The sequence below is a fragment of the Vulpes lagopus genome, chromosome 24, assembly GCF_018345385.1.
Source record: "Vulpes lagopus strain Blue_001 chromosome 24, ASM1834538v1, whole genome shotgun sequence".
Taxonomy (NCBI): Eukaryota; Metazoa; Chordata; class Mammalia; order Carnivora; family Canidae; genus Vulpes; species Vulpes lagopus.
The window spans coordinates 23,334,477-23,350,847 of NC_054847.1; the positions used below are offsets into that span (position 1 = coordinate 23,334,477).

The 16,371-nt window shown below is 35.1% G+C and overlaps 1 protein-coding gene across 1 annotated transcript in view; it reads right to left on the reverse strand.

Moving 5' to 3' along the window:
- Positions 1-16,371, reverse strand: part of LRP1B (LDL receptor related protein 1B) — a 1,815,754-nt gene that overhangs the window by 936,205 nt on the left and 863,178 nt on the right. The window contains exon 6 of the mRNA XM_041739937.1: positions 11,518-11,775. Coding sequence (XP_041595871.1) covers positions 11,518-11,775 — 258 coding nt within the window. The remainder of the gene's footprint in view (positions 1-11,517; positions 11,776-16,371) is intronic.

A 16,371-nucleotide genomic window follows, 5' to 3' on the forward strand; every position in this document is an offset into this window, starting at 1 on the left:
TATCACCTCCTTACAAACAAGTTTCCAGAGAAACATACAGACACATCCACAAAAATAATCAAGCGTTCAGTCTCAATAAATAAGGAAAATTCTGGGCTACACAAAGTCAAACAAGTACTTTACTGAAGGATTTTGAATAATATTTAACATGTTATGTACATATAAAATCCCGTAAGTTTCCATAGCATGCAGAATTTCCTAAATTTTCTTGACTACAAAATTAATTTTACAAAAATGTCTTATAGAACTGGTTTCACAAGGAACATATTTTAGGAACTTGTACTGAAAAATCATTTTTTTAAGATTTTATTTATCTATTTACAAGAGACATAGAGAGGGAGGCAGAGACAAAGGCAGAGGGAGAAGCAGGCTCCCTGCAAGGACCCACGATGTAGGACTCGATCCTAGGAACCCAGGATCATGACCTGAGCCAAAGGCAAATGCTCAATCACTGAGCCACCCAAGTGTCCCTAAAAAAGGGTTGAAGTATAACTATTGTAAATGTTTAAGGGACAGAAAAATAAGAAAGGGATAAAAAGAAAAGAAACAAATATTCCTCTTCTTTCACACATGGCCACACAAACACACATGCCCAGAAATATCTCAAATTATAAGAAAAACAAACACAAAGTAATAGAAGGGGAAATATGGTTAAATCTGGGTGGGATCTTAGCAGTTATGTGAATAAGTTATGTTATGTTATGTTATGTTTTATGTTATGTTATGTTATGTTATGTTATGTTATGTTATGTTATGTTATGTTATGATATGTTATTTAATCAGAGAGAGAGAGTGACAAACCAGGGGGGTGTGGCAAGCAGAGGGAGAGGGAGAAAGCAGACTCCCCACTGAGAAGGGAGCCTAATGTGAGGCTCAGTGCCAGAACCCTGGATCATCATCTGTGCCAAAGGCAGATGCTTAACCCACTGGCACCCCAGTTCTTTCATTTTAAATGATTTGCTTAAGGTCATATAGCCAGTTAGTGTCAGAGCTAGGACCATATCAACTCACTATTCCTTTTACCCCAATTATTGTGGTGATAGAAAGATTAACCAGTGTTAAAATAAATGTACAAGTCACAAGATTTTACAGCCTGAAAAAAATAAAATTATAAATACCATAAACTTAATCAAAACCTGAAATGCTGTATGCTAGTTTTACTACTTTGTTTAATTATGCTCCGACTTCTCACTGTCTTTAGATTTGATGCTAAGTTCCTATTGTAAAGATGTCTACTACAGTAAAAACTTTTAATTGTCAAGGAATATGAGGAGAAAAAAATGCCCATTTTACTTGACAATCCTTTAAGGAAATGCAGAATAAAAAGAAAGAATTAAAGTAAACAATTATATTTATAGTGAAAAATTATCATATAAATACTAAGTCAGAAATTATTTTACTAGGGCTATTTGCCATGAAACTAATAGCTTCTCTTTTTTTATCCTTCTCTTTTTTCTCTTTCCCTCATTTCCTTCTTTCTGCTATGACGATAAAGCTTATTAACACAGAAGCACAGGTTTCAGTAATTAGATGTCATGTATTTCAAAAATAGTCCATGACTTATTTATTCATTATAAAAAGGGCATTTTAACTTTCTAGTTTCAGATTGGTAGCTTAGGAAAATCTGCCAAATACTTTGGCCTACTTAGTATATGGAATCATGATGGGATCATCAAGACAGCCCAACTTTGATTATTAAAATCCATAATGATGCAAGCAGACATGTGAATCTAGACAAAAAAATACTATGAAAATTATGATTTAAAAATTTTATATAATACCAAGCAAATTTTGTAGAGAAATACATAGCTAGCATGTAAGGTATATTTCACAAAATTCATAGGGAAAAAATACCACAAATTGAAGCTTAGCACATTGCTAATATTTGCTTTGGTGAGTTTCAAGCATGTTGCCAAATGACAAGAAAAACTAATTTAGCCCTTTGCAGCCTGACAACTGAACTAACAATGAAGACAAATTTATGGAACAGACTGCTAAGAGTATTCTTTTCTCCTTCTTCTCTTCTTTTTACTAGGCATTCAGGATAGTCTTTTATGATTGCATTCTTATTGTAAATCAGAATGGGGTACTTACTTCAAAATATAAATTCATCTAATGTTAATATAAAAATTAAGACATAATTTAATATCACTGTCTACAGCATTAAGCATATGGTATCAAAAAGGGAATTCTGAAAGTGCTCTGGCAATGTGTCCTCAGGCAACATTTTTGCCAATTTTAACTCTCTCTGTCTCTCTTATTTTATTTATTTATTTATTTATTTATTTAGCATTATATGGATGGCCTGATCACTTTGCTAAAATTCCAGGTCTCAACAGGAATGTACTGTATTAAGTAGCCCACACACACACACACACACACACACACACACACACACACACAGCAGTCACGTCTCAGAAAAAAGTTATATAAATATGATAAACATAAAATGAGAAGCTTTTAAGAAGTATAAAGAATTTAACAAAACATGTATTTGCTTTTAAAACAAGAGTTAATAAAAATGCATATCCAGGAATAAAGAGCTATAATACCCTTATAGAGGATTTGCTTTAGATTCGTCACAGATGTATCATAGGGAATACTATAAAACAAGTTATTACAAACAAGATTTTTGTTAAGATTTATATTTCCACAATATACGCTAATCAAAAAGTCTAGATTCTAAGGGCACCTGGGTGGCTCAATTGGTTAAGCGTCCAATCTTGATTTCAGCTCAGGTCATGATCTCAGGGTCATGGGATCAAGTCTGGCATAGGGCTCTGCATTCAGTGGAGAGTCTGTCCCTCTCCCTCTTTTTCTCCCCCCACCTATGCTCTCTCTCTCTCTCTTCCTCAAAAAGGAAAAGAAGAAAAAATCTGAATTCTAAATAACTGAAACAAACGTGTGTGTGTGTGTGTGAGAGAGAGACAGAGAGAGAGAGAGGAAAATCTTGATAATTTTTCTTTAAAAGGCTCATAAATTTATAAGAAAATGATGGTCTTAGCCATTTCTTCTTCAGCTATTCAACTAAGAGTTGAATAATTCCTGAACTTTTTCTAATGGAATGGCAGAACCAGAATTGATCAATTTTTTAACAGACATCACCTCTGATGAAGAATGAAAAGGATACAACCCCACATTTGAAGTAGCTGACAGAGTTTCTCAGGGGTTGAGAAATACAAAGAAATTCTGACTCTCTGGGCATATGGGTAGTTCAGTGATTGAGTGTCTGCCTTTGGCTTAGGTCATGATCCTGGGGTCCTAGGATCAAGTCCCACATTGGACTCCCTGCAGGGAGTCTGCTTCTCCCTCTGCCTGTGTCTCTGCCTCTCTGTGTCTCTCATGAATAAATAAATAAATAAATAAATAAATAAATAAATAAATAAATAAAATATTTTTAAAAAAGAAAGAAATCCTGACTCTCTCCTTCACTTATTATCATAAAAGGCATCTGGGGCCCTGATAATAACTAGTATATATACTTCAGATAAGAAACACATTCACCATTTTATGCATTCAAGGACCTAAATATAGGACAACAGAATTTCCCTCTAGAGAAAAAAATTTAATCAGACCCAAGAAGGAAAAGGGTTAAAAATTCACACTATGTTGTTCTATTTAATATCTGCACTAAAAATTAATTGACCTCTACTTTAAGAGCTTTGGCTCCAATAGTGTTTAACTGAATTGCCTTAGGATGGTGAGACTCTTTTCTTTTTAAGATTTTATTTATTTATTTATTTATTTATTTATTTATTTATTTATTATTTATTTACTTATTTATTTATTCATGAGAGACACACTGAGAGAGAGAGGCAGAGAGACAGAGAGAGGGAGAAGCAGGCTCTTTGCAGTCCCCCTGATGCGGGACTCTATCCCTGGACCAGGATCACACCCTGAGCCAAAGGCTGATGCTCAACCACTGAGCCAGCCAAGCGTCCCGGATGGTGAGACTCTAAAAGGTCTGGATCAAGTTGCTCCTATCATCATTGAGATTAGGACCCAAAATAAAACTATAGGCATATACCTTGGGGAAGTCAGAGTTAAGCCCATAAAAGCCAATAGTCATTGAGAAGACTCAGTGCCTCAGAAATATTTAAGATTAACAGGTGAGGCTATTATCTAGACACAGATCAGATCTTACTTAGCCATACTGCAGACTGGTTTCCTAAATGTCTCTGGCAGTGATCTGGTATAGTTTCTCTGGAAGTTGGCTTTAACTTTGCTCTCTCTAATTCTGTCCTCACCCTTCCCTCCCATCTTAAACTTAAAGGAGTCATCTTTCATTGGTGAAACTAACAGGTAAACACAAAATTCAAATATAAGGCACTTGTTTTATGATGTCCTAAGGTCACATATCACATAAGAAGGGCTGTTAAAATCAAATGGAAAACTTTTGGAAAGAATATGACACCTTAAAGAATGAGTAAGAGGTGCTTGGTTATAGGGAAGGAGAACCTATGTTCTAAGATAAAGAAGCAGCATATACAAACATACATTTAAACGAGAAAATGAAGTATGTTAAAGGACGTATAAGTACTATCTTTAGGTAGAACATATGATTTGAGTAAGGACAGGTTGGGCAGTTTAGCTGCCTGCAGAGAAGCCAGATTGATGAAGTTTTATTTTAACCTGAGCTAAAAAAGAATCTACGTCAAGTGATTCCGCATTTAAGTAATGGAGAATCATGGCCACTCTAGCAGAATTATAGCGATTGGAATGAACAGACAAGTCCACGCAGAGTGGACCACTTCACTAGCAATCATTTTAAAAAGGCAAATTAAAGCAACAAGAATGGTTTTTAACCAATAATTATAAAGTTCAAGTTCATAAAAATTCAATATTTTTTAAATTCAATATTTGAGCATATGTCCTGTAATAAAGTATAACAAGGTTCTATGATGATTTATCTTTTCATCATTATGACACTGTGTGATCTTAGGATGTTGCTGCAAAGTTCCACAACCATAATCATATTCTAAAGTGCAGACTCACATGAGCTTCCACTGTTTGGGATCAGCATTTCTACTGCTACAGGCGGATTTTTTTGTCTTGAGATTGTGCTTATATTTCAATAGAGACACACCTGGTCATTCTTATCCAGCCATATCCTAATGGAGGATGCTTGTGAAGCAGTAAAGGCTATGAAATTCCTAGTTTGGGTTAAGGCAAAAGTGCACATTTCATAATCAAGAAAGATCATTGCTTAGTACCTATTGATGCCAAAAGGTAAAGATTTCTTATTAACCTCAAATAATATTTATTTTGTTAATTTCTTTTTCTCATCTATAAACTGACAATTACAAACAGTATGCAGATTGCATTTTTATGATGGTAATGAAGTATATATGTAGAATTTCTACAATTTTTAAAAATGTTTGTTATAAATTGATTTATATATTTGAATGCACAATTAAATATTTAGGACTTTTTCCTTGTCTATGTATTTTGTGAATTTGACTATGATATGCCTTGGTGAAGGCTGGTTGTTATTGAACTTAATGGGAGTTCTCCGTGCTTCTTCGATTTTGATGTCCATGATCTTTCCAGATTAGGGAAGTTTTCAGCTATAGTTTTTTCAAATAAATTTTCTGCCCATTTATCTCTCTCTTCATCTTCTGGGACTCCTATGATATGAAGTTTATTGTGTTTTACTAAGTCGCTGAGTATTCCAAATCTACCTTTGTGGACCATTACCTTTCTTTCTTACTTCCTTTTGGCTTCATTATTTTCCATAATTTGATCTTCTATATCACTGATTTGTTTGTCTGCTTCATCTATCCTCATTTTTATGGACTTCATTTGTGTTTGCACCTTGGTTATAGCATTTTTAATTTTGACCTCACTAGATTTTAGTTCTTTTATCTCTATAGTAAGGGATTCTATAGTGTCTTCTATGCTTTCTCCAAGCCCAGCTAGTATTCTAATAATTGTTGTTTCATATCCTGGTTCAGACATCTTAACTGTATCTGTATTAATTAAATCCCTGTCTGTGAGATCTATCTAGTGTTCTTTCTTTTGGGGTGAATTCCTTCATTTTATCATTTTGCCCAGAGAAGAAGAAAGAGAACGAAGAACAAGAAAAGCAAAAACAAAAACAAACAAAAATGAAATAAGAAACAAAACAAAGCAAAAAAACAACAAAGGAAAAATAAAAAGAAAACAACAAGGAAAACAAAACACAAAATCAGAAAACCAAAAAGAAAAAAACAAAACAAAACAAAAAGATATCCCCTCCCAACCCCCCAGATCCTGGGTGTTTTTCAGCTTTCTTGTTAAAACTCTAGATCCAAAAATAAAATTAATTAATTAATTTAAGTAGACAAAAATAAAACATATATATGAAAAGTATAGATATAAAATTTTAAAAAATTAATAATAAACATTAAAAGAAGGAATTGGAAAATATAATAAATATATGAAAAAGTAATAAAAATAAAAGAAATAAAGAATAAAAGTAAAAAAGGAAGTTCAATCCTGTTTTCCCTAGAGCTGAAGCTTTGCAGCCCTCTATCATCAATAACCTTGGTGTGAGCTAGTTGTTTGTTTGCGGGGGGTGGGGGGGTACTGCATTGACTCTCAGGCTGACTTGTTTAAGAGGAAATGCTTCTCCACAGCCCAGGGGGATGCGACATGTACAAAGCTCCAGCTTCCATGAGATGGCGCATTCTTGCTCCCTGAAGGATTTTAGCACTGATGAGTGATGAAAATGGCTGTACCCTGCTCTCTAGCCTCAGACCTGAAAGTTCATATTACCTATTATTCAGTGAGCCCCCACAGAAAAGCAACCAATCGCTGTGTATCTTCGATTTCCATCAGAACTCTACGTTCACACTGCTCCTCTTGGAGCCTTTTTAATCTCAGGTGTGGACCGAGTTGCAAAACTCCAAATTTTAGGAACACGGGGTGTAAACCCACACTATTCTTCAGGGGAGGGTCTCCCCACAATTGCCAGCCAGTCGCATCAGTAGTCACTCATGGTGGTTTGCAGTTTATAGCAGAAAGCCAACACCAAGACCCACTGCTCTCTGCTGGCTTCTCAGCATCTATGCCTGGCAACAGCATAGCACTTGTTCTTCCTGCAACCCAGGGGATCCTCAGACCACTCTGTAACTTCTGGGATCCTGCCCCTTTTTGCCACCTGAGCACCTTTAATCCAGGCACATCCCCCATGGTAGTGAACTTAAAAGTTCATACTGTGTGCTCCCCCACTTCTATTACTTTGGGGTAGCCTCCCTAAGCAAGCTCCAACTGCACCACCACAACCACAGCTATGTCTCCCCCAAGTGAACTTCCATACCTCCTACCTTCCAAAAGGTGGCCATTTTTATACTTCTACTTATAGACTTGATAGTTTTGTTCTTTCACTTGTTCTCTGATTTCTTGGGTGTTCAGAATAACTTGATAACTATCTAGCTGTTTTCAAGGCTCAGACAAGCTGAGGGTCCTCTTACTCCTCTACCATCTTAACTCCTCCCCTATAGGTAGAATTTCTTAACCTATAAAATAAACGTTCGGTCAGTGTTGTCCAACATGATTATTAGAGAGTTGCTAACTCAAGAGAAAGGAGTAAAATTTATAAAGGACAAATAAAGTGTTAAAATCCCCAAATTATCCAATCAAGGGTTTCATTTAAAGTATTTAGGCAGAGGTTCAAATGGAAAATGAGCTAAGACTGACACTGAAACAGGCCAAAAAGAAAAGAGAGAGAGAGAGGAAGATAAAAGCCAGTAAATGAGGGTAATTCAGAAGCAAAGTTTAGAAAGAATATGAAATTCTTTTTTTTTTGTCCAGGAATATTCTGCTGGACTAGAGCTGAGTTCATGAATGGATCAGGACAAGCTGGTCAAGTCCATATTAGAATCCTAAAAGTCATACACAAATATTGCAAAATATTGAAGGATCATACATAAAATGGAATAGAAGTATCTACTATCTATCTAGGAGAGAAAAATCTGGTCCTGAATCATCTGGTTAAGAAGGGATTAACTTCCTATTCTTCCTATTTCAATCATCTCTGTGTGCTTTCTCCTGAGGAAATAGCTAGACATGGCTATTTGAATCCCATAATTCTTGTTTATCTGTGTCCCTAGTACAGACAGCACTTTCCAAGAAAAATCAGAGGAAATACTGAGTTGCTGCAGATGTGCTTTGTGTGGATACTTTGTTGGAGAAACAATTTTGCTTACAAACACTTCCAAAATTTTCTCCAAAGTCTACAACTTTCAAGCTAAAACACTAGATAATAAATACCAGATATCTTTAAATAAGAAATATAATTTCTAGCATTTTCCCCAATGTGCACTGGTTAATATGATTTATTGAGTATATTATTATCACTCTTCATACTCTTACATTGTTGCTTAGGAGTGATTCTCAATGTTCAAGGTAGGCCTTTGTAAGTGAATACATCAGGATCAACTGGTGGGCCTTTTCAAATGAAATAGCTTTCCACATCTTACCTTGTCTACTTTCCTTCCAAGATTCTTATACCTCTCTTCCATTTAGAGACTGTCTTTTTGAGCCATGGTTCCTAACGTTAGTGTACATAATTAGTTTTGGCTCGCTAAAAAAAAAAAAAAGTCAAGACCCACTGGAGCAGTGGGGTGTTTAGCAAGGACTAATAAAGTCGGACCCAATTCACGCCTGTAGCCAGTACTCATTGTGTGCTGTTACCCAGTTTCTCACTGTCCCAATTTCTCCCTCAGCATAAGAGGCATAGTTAGATTTTCCTAATGCATATAGTCACTTAGTACGTTCAATAACTCAGAGATATTATTTGTGGTAGATTTGGGAGGTTCTTTGAAAGTACCAGTGTTTGTCTTTCTAACGTAGAAGGAAAAAAAAAAAAAAGATTTAGTTGTCACATCTCCGCCTTCATTTTAGCCATTCAATATTGTCTTATATATGAGTCCTATAGCTAAATTTTTTCTATTACAAAACAGGAAATGCATACAGAAATGTGGTATGTATACAAGGTGAGATAGAAAATACAAATTTTAAACACAAATTATTGCACTAAGCTTAAGTAAATCATCATGCAAATTTTAAATGCAAGTCAGTTTGACCTGTAATGATTCCTTTTCTCCTCATTGTCAATTTAAAAAATAATAATTTTTGTTTTCAAAAAGAATTCTTGGGATCCCTGGGTGGCGCAGCGGTTTGGCGCCTGCCTTTGGCCCAGGGCGCGATCCTGGAGACCCGGGATCGAATCCCACATCAGGCTCCTGGTGCATGGAGCCTGCTTCTCCCTCCGCCTGTGTCTCTGCCTCTCTCTCTCTCTCTGTGACTATCATAAATAAATAAAAAAATTAAAAAAAAAAAAAGAATTCTTCCCTCAAGGTAAATTCAGAGAAAAGCATCTACAGAAGAGTGGATAGTGACAGGTATTCAGGCATACTCCCAGCAGTTCATTATTTTTGTTTATATAGTACAAGAGAGATTTTATGTAATTATACATGCAAGGAATATTCCAACTTCATTATCAACTCAAAACCTGTCATGGTGAATGAAGGGCCCACCATATCCAATGGCAGCTATTCTCTGACAAGTTGATGAAATGCATGGTTTGCAAGCAATGACAGAGGAACCTAGCCCTGCTCACACCTCTGCCCCACTCCCATCATTAAATTACTTCCACACATTTAATCACTTTTCTACAGTGACTGAAATTGCACAGCTTAAATGTGCCTTTGTCAAAATATATTTATTCTAATTAAAAGATTTCCATTGCATTTATTATTTATGGTTCAAAATGAATGTCCTATTTAGGATTTCAGTGAATTACTTAACAAAAATATCTTTAGTTTTCTAGATTTGCCAAGAAATGTCTTTTAACTCAAATGCAATCTAAGTTACAAATTATATTCTACACATATTTTAATGTGTAATTGCTTGACCATGCCCAGATTTACTAAAATAAAAAAAAAAGTTGTTTTCAAAATACATATTACAGAAGAAATTATTTCTACTAATAGAGCATATTAAATGTAGAAAAGTTGCTTAAGTAAACCTGGAAAATAATTTTACCTGGCAACTTAGTGAATATCTTAGCTATTTGACTGCTAATATTCATTCCTTTTGCTACAGACAAATACATTTGAATTAGTTGAAGTAATCATTAATATGGTAGGGACTGAACCTTTTGTTTGAACAGTTTCCAACAGCTGGCTCAGCCAATGACTGAGATACTCAAATCACACAGTGGCACTAGTTGTGCCGGCACCACTTATTATTTACTATTTATTAGGAATTATCATTTTCCAAAGAATCCTTGAAAATAGCCAATGTCTACCACTTTCACTAGGTATTTTGGTTCAGTGTCACAGTAAATAGCTTTTGCAATTGTTTTATTTATGTTAAGGGGATTTTTAAATCATTGGATTTGATTTGCTAAACATTGATTTATGTTCATTCAACTATATACAATCATACCTTTATATTCCATTTTTATAATTTTTGCTACTGATTCATTTAATATAATCATACTTATTACATATTACATGATATTATTTTTATGTTTAATAAAATTAATAGTCAATAATTTTAATTGTATGCCAAAAATATTAATGAAATATAAGTATTGAATCCAAACTGCCAAACGTTCCACATCTGAAAAATACATTTATTCTATCACAGCACTTTTTTTTTGCTTCTTAACTTGACTGCACATTTTTCTTTACTTTTCTACCAATTTTTATGTTAGCAGCATTGGCAAGAATAATTTTTATTCTGTAAATCATAAAATAAATGGACACATCTTGAAATTCTCATGCATACAGATTCCCCAGGCAAGTACAAATAAAATTTATACTCCTATGTTAAAGGGGTGGAGGTCAGGACAGAGGGAGAGAGAGAGAGAAAGAGACATTGAGAGAGCGAGCACCCCCTTAAAAGAAAGAACTAATATGTGTATCAGTGTAACAATGTGATTTAAATTTACAGTAATATGCAGGAAGTACAGTTGTTATTTTGTAAATTTCTGGCATAAGAAATAAAAATAAATCAAAATCACAAATCATTCTTTTGGAAGATACATTAAAATTCTGATCTGCTAAGAAAAAAGTCAACAAACACAGGTAGTTGTTACCAATTAGCATAAATCTAATAGTTTTTAAGGCATTTTAACAAACACTACAGTTGATGAGCTTATAATTATCAACTCTGTTTCTTACTTTTTAAAACTTCCACCTTCACTATCACATTGTGAACTATCACTCAGTGGCAAATTATAATTCTCATTTAGGTGACACTGTAATAAGCATTAAAGAAGAATTAAAATTAACTCTGTAACTTACTACTTACATAAACAGTGAAACCATGTGTGTATGTGTCTGTATATTCAAAACAGGGAGTGGATACATTTATATAAGTACATTCATGTTTGCATATATAGGTTTCTCATGACAAATACTATGTTAGAAAAATCTAAGAATCCTGTTAACTGATCTATAAATGAAATCCTTAAAGGGCAACATATAATATGAGTTGATATATAATATGAGTTGAAATACTCACTGTGGAAGGATTGAAGAATATTGATTGTCCACTCATCTGTTAGTCTTCCTGTTTTTGTTATCTGGATACATTTGAGCTGATTTGAAGATTCTCTTGATTCAATCCAACAAATCATGTCTTCATTATAAATAAAATCCAGAGTATGAATTTCATTTCCATTGACTGAGCTCAGGGTTGCCATTTTACTTCCATTAAGATAGAAAACTTCAATTGTTTCAGAATTTGCAATTAAAAGCATAGGCAACCTATCTGTAGGTTCTGGAATAAAGGAGAAAGAGACATGAGTTCAATAAGAGGCATTTTTTTTTCACACTATTGCATTACTTACTAAAAACTTATTTCTATATTTTAACGTATCTCTAATAAAATTGCTGGCAAAAGTATTTACTAATAATTCCTATAAGAGAGGAGGCAAAATGATGGAATAGTAGGCGTCCTCAATTCATCTGGTTCCACAAACTTACCTAGAGAACTTTCAAAACATTCTGAACACCTACAAATTCAACCTGAGATGTAAAGAGAGCACAGCTGGAATGCTAAAGAGAGAAAAGTGATAACTTCTGACATGGTAGGAAGGCAAAAAAAAGAGGTGGGGAGAGGAGCCATGGCAAGCCCAGCAAACTGGGCCCAGAAGCAAAGCCAAACTGAGGCAAGCTTTGGCACAAAAGCTGAGCCCTGGCCAAGTAGGAACTTTAAAAATCTACAGCTGAGTCTTCCTGACTGAAAAGTGCTCACCAGGGAAATAGGGCAAAATCCCAGGAGGGGCAGTGAAGCCTCAATATTCCTGGAGACACAATAAGAATAAGGGGCACCCAGGAAAAGGCTCATCGCAAATCTCAGTCAGATTGTGGTAAAGGGCTGGAATGCTGCAACCCTCTGGGGCATTTGGAGAAGCTGGCTGGTTATCCTGGCAGGCGCTGGAGCTCCCTTGACCCTAGAACCTGGCAAAGGATGGAGGTAGCTGTCCTCCATTCTCTTTGGCGGAGGCAGATCTCAGGAGCACAGGTCCATCTGCACAGGGATGATGATCCAAGGGCACTGAAGCAGACAAGCCTGGCTATCCACCATGCCCTTCAGGAGAGGCAGACATGGGAGGGCACAGGACAGTGAGATTCTCCCGTCAATGGGTGACCTTCAATTTATGCAGATCAGTGCACCTGTGCCTGCCCACAGGAATATCTAGGCCATTGTGGACTGGAAGACTGTGTTTCGGTACTAATGGGAAGCAATTGGCTCCAGAGCTGAAGATATGCCCATCGCCATTTTTAATTTTTTTCCTTCTTTTTGCCTTTCACCTGGAAGAGGCAGAACCTCTAGAACAAAGCTGCAAAGAATAAACAGCTCATATGAGCCCAGAACCCAATAAGAGAAGGGACAGCTTTGCCCTGGCACAGACACCCAAGAATCAGTACAACAGACCCCAACTGCAGAAGAACTGCTGGAGGAATAAGGGAAGACCAAGTTCACTGACCAAGCAGCACTGGAAAGCTCCAGGACTGAGGGAAAATAGTATATAGAACTAGAGGTTTTTTTTCATTACAATTTGTTTATATTTCAGGTTAAAAATTTCCAATATTTTTTCTCTTTTCCTGCCTTAACTATAATATTTACAAACTCTTCATTTTTTGAAGCTTTTTCCTTTTTGATTTTCATTTTTCTACAATTACATGTCTTAGTTATAATTTTCATTTTTGGATTCCCTTCAACGTATTCAGTTTAATTTTGGTAGATGTACAAGTAATGGTTTTTTGTTTTTTGTTTTTTTAATTTTCTGTCTTGTTGTGTTTTATAATGGTGGAAGTTAGTACCTTCTAACACATGGACCATAATACACCCAGAACCAGGTGTAACACCTTGTTGGTTCATTCTGTGAGACTATAATCTCATTCTTACCATTCTGCTCCACTCTTTTATCTTGTTTCTTTCTTTCTTTCTTTCTTTCTTTTTTTTTTTTTTTTTTTTGGCCAATGTTGGGTCTCTATATAAGTTTTTCTGGTTTTTATAAATTTGGGACTGAGCATCTGCTAACATACAGAACAAAATACACTGAGAACCAAGAGGATAACTCTCTACGTCCCCTTGGGGACACTATATTCTGTCTCCACCAGCACTTTCTCACCACCCACTCCCTTTTTTTGGTTTTGTTGTTTTTGTTTTATTTTTAATTTGTTTTAAAATTTGTTTTTCACTTTAGTGGTCCTTTTATTTTCTTCTGTTCTTCTTTTTTTTTTTATTTTCTAGTCTCTGAAATCTTCAGAATTACCTAGGGTCTATTTTACATAGGTCATGGTTGATATTCTTGACTGTTTGCTCATACAGCCACTCTGCACTGGACATAATGACTAGAAGGAATAATTCACAAAAGAAAAAAAAAAAACAGAAGTAATACTCTCTGCAACAGAATTGCTGGATGTGTATTTAAACACAACATCAAAGATACAATTCAGAAGTACAATTATAAAATTATGGGTGGCTCTGGAAAAAAGCATAAAGGACTCTAGGGATTCTCTTACTGCTGAATTAATTTCTAATCAGGCCAACATTAAAAATACTTTAACTGAGATACAGTCTAAACTAGATGCTCTAACTGCTAAGATTAACAAGGTGGAAGAGAGAGTGAGTGACATGGAAGACAAGTTGATGAAAAGGAAGGAAGCTGAGGGGAAAAAAAGAGAAAAACAAGAACCCACAAGGAAAGGCTTAGGGAAATAAATGATAGCTTGAGAAGGAATAATATTCATCTTATTGGGGTTCCAGAATATATATATATATATATGACCATATATATATATATATATATATGACCATATATATATATATGACTATATATATATATATATATATATATAACCACAAAGTATATTTGAACAAATCATAGCTGAGAAAAGGGATCTGGGGAAGGGAACAGGCATTCAGATGGAAAAGACAAAGAGTCCCTCCCTCATATTAACAAAAAACGTTTAACACCTCAACATTTAATAGTGAAACTTGCAAATTACAAAGATAAAGAGATAATTCTTAAAGCAGCTTGAGACAAGAGATTCGTAACTTACAAGGGGAGAAATATCAGATTAGTAGCAAACCTCTCCACAGAGACCTGGAAGGCCAGAAAGGGCTGGCAGGATGTGTTCAGGGTACTAAATGAGAAGAAATGCAAACAAGAATATTTTATACAACAAGGCTATTATTCAGAATAGAAGGAGAGATAAAGAGCTTCCAGGATAGACAGAAACTGAAAGAATATGTGACCACCAAACTGGCTTTGCAAGAATTATTAAGGGGGACCCTGCAAAAGAAAGAGGAAGCCCAAAGAAACAATCCACAAAAACATGGACTGTATAGGTATCATGATGACACTAAATTCATATCTTTCAATAGTTACTCTGATATAAATGGACTAAATGATCCCATCAAAAGACACAGGATATCAGACTGGATAAAAAAGCAAGACCTATATATATATGATGTCTACAAGAGACTCATTTTAGACCAAAGGATACCTCCAGACTGAAAATGAAGGCGTGGAGAACCATTTACCATTCAAATAGTCCTCAAAAGAAAGGTGGGGTGGTAATCCTCATATCAGATAAATTAGATACCAAAGATCATAATAAGAGACAAAGAGGGACAATATATCATACCTAAAGGGTCTATCCAACAAGAAGACCTAATAATTATGAATATTTATGCCTCTAATGTGGGAGCAGCCAAATATATCAATTAATAATGAAAGTAAAGAGATACCTACCTAATAATACATTAATAGTAGGTGACTTCAACACAGAACTCTCAGCAAAAGACAGATATTCTAAGCAGAGCATCACTAAAGAAACAAGGGCTTTGAATGATACACTGGATCAAACAGACTTCACAGATATATAACAGAACATTCCTCTCTAATGCAACTGCATACCCAGTCTTCTCAAGTTTACATGATTAGGATACCAAAAGAGTGGTATTGTCCCCTGCATATTTAGACCACAATGCTTTGAAACTAGAACTCAATCATAAGAAGAAATTTGGAAGAAACTCAAACATGGAGGTCAAAGAGCATCCTACTAAAAGATGAATGGGTCACCAGGAAATTAGAGAATAATTAAAGAGTCATGGAAATTAATGAAAATGAGAATGTAACCATTCAAAATCTTTGGGATACAGCTAAAACAGTCCTAAGAGGGAAATAGATCTCAATCTTCCCTTAAAAAATTGGAAAAAACTCAAATACACAAGCTAACCTTGTACCTAAAGAAATTGGAGAAAGAACAGCAAATAAAGCCTACACCAAGCAGAAGAAGAGAGATAATGAAAATTAGAGCAGAAATCAATGAAATAGAGACCAGAAGAACTGCAGAACACATCAACAAAAATAGGAGCTTGTCCTTTGAAAGAATTAATAAGAAAAAAAAAAAGAAAGAATTAATAAGATAGATAAACGCCTCGCCAGTCTCATTAAAAAGAAAAAAGACTCAAATTAATAAAGCCATGAATGAAAGAGGAGAGATCACAACCAATGTCAAGGAAATACAAAAGATTTTAAAAATGTGTTATGAGCAACTATTTGCCAACAAAGTAGGCAATCTAGAAGAAATGGATGCATTTCTGGAAACTCACAAATTACCAAGTGTGGAACAGGGAAAAACATAAAACCTGAACAGGTCAACAGCCAGTGAAGAAACTGAAGCAGACATCAAAAAACTCCCAAGACACAAAAGTCCAGGGCCAGATGTCTTCCCAGGGGAATTCTATCAAACATTTCAAGAAGAAATACCTATTCTACTAAAACTGTTTCAAAGGATTAAAGGGAGAGAATACTTCCAAACTTCTTCCATGAGACCAGCATTACCTTGATCCCAA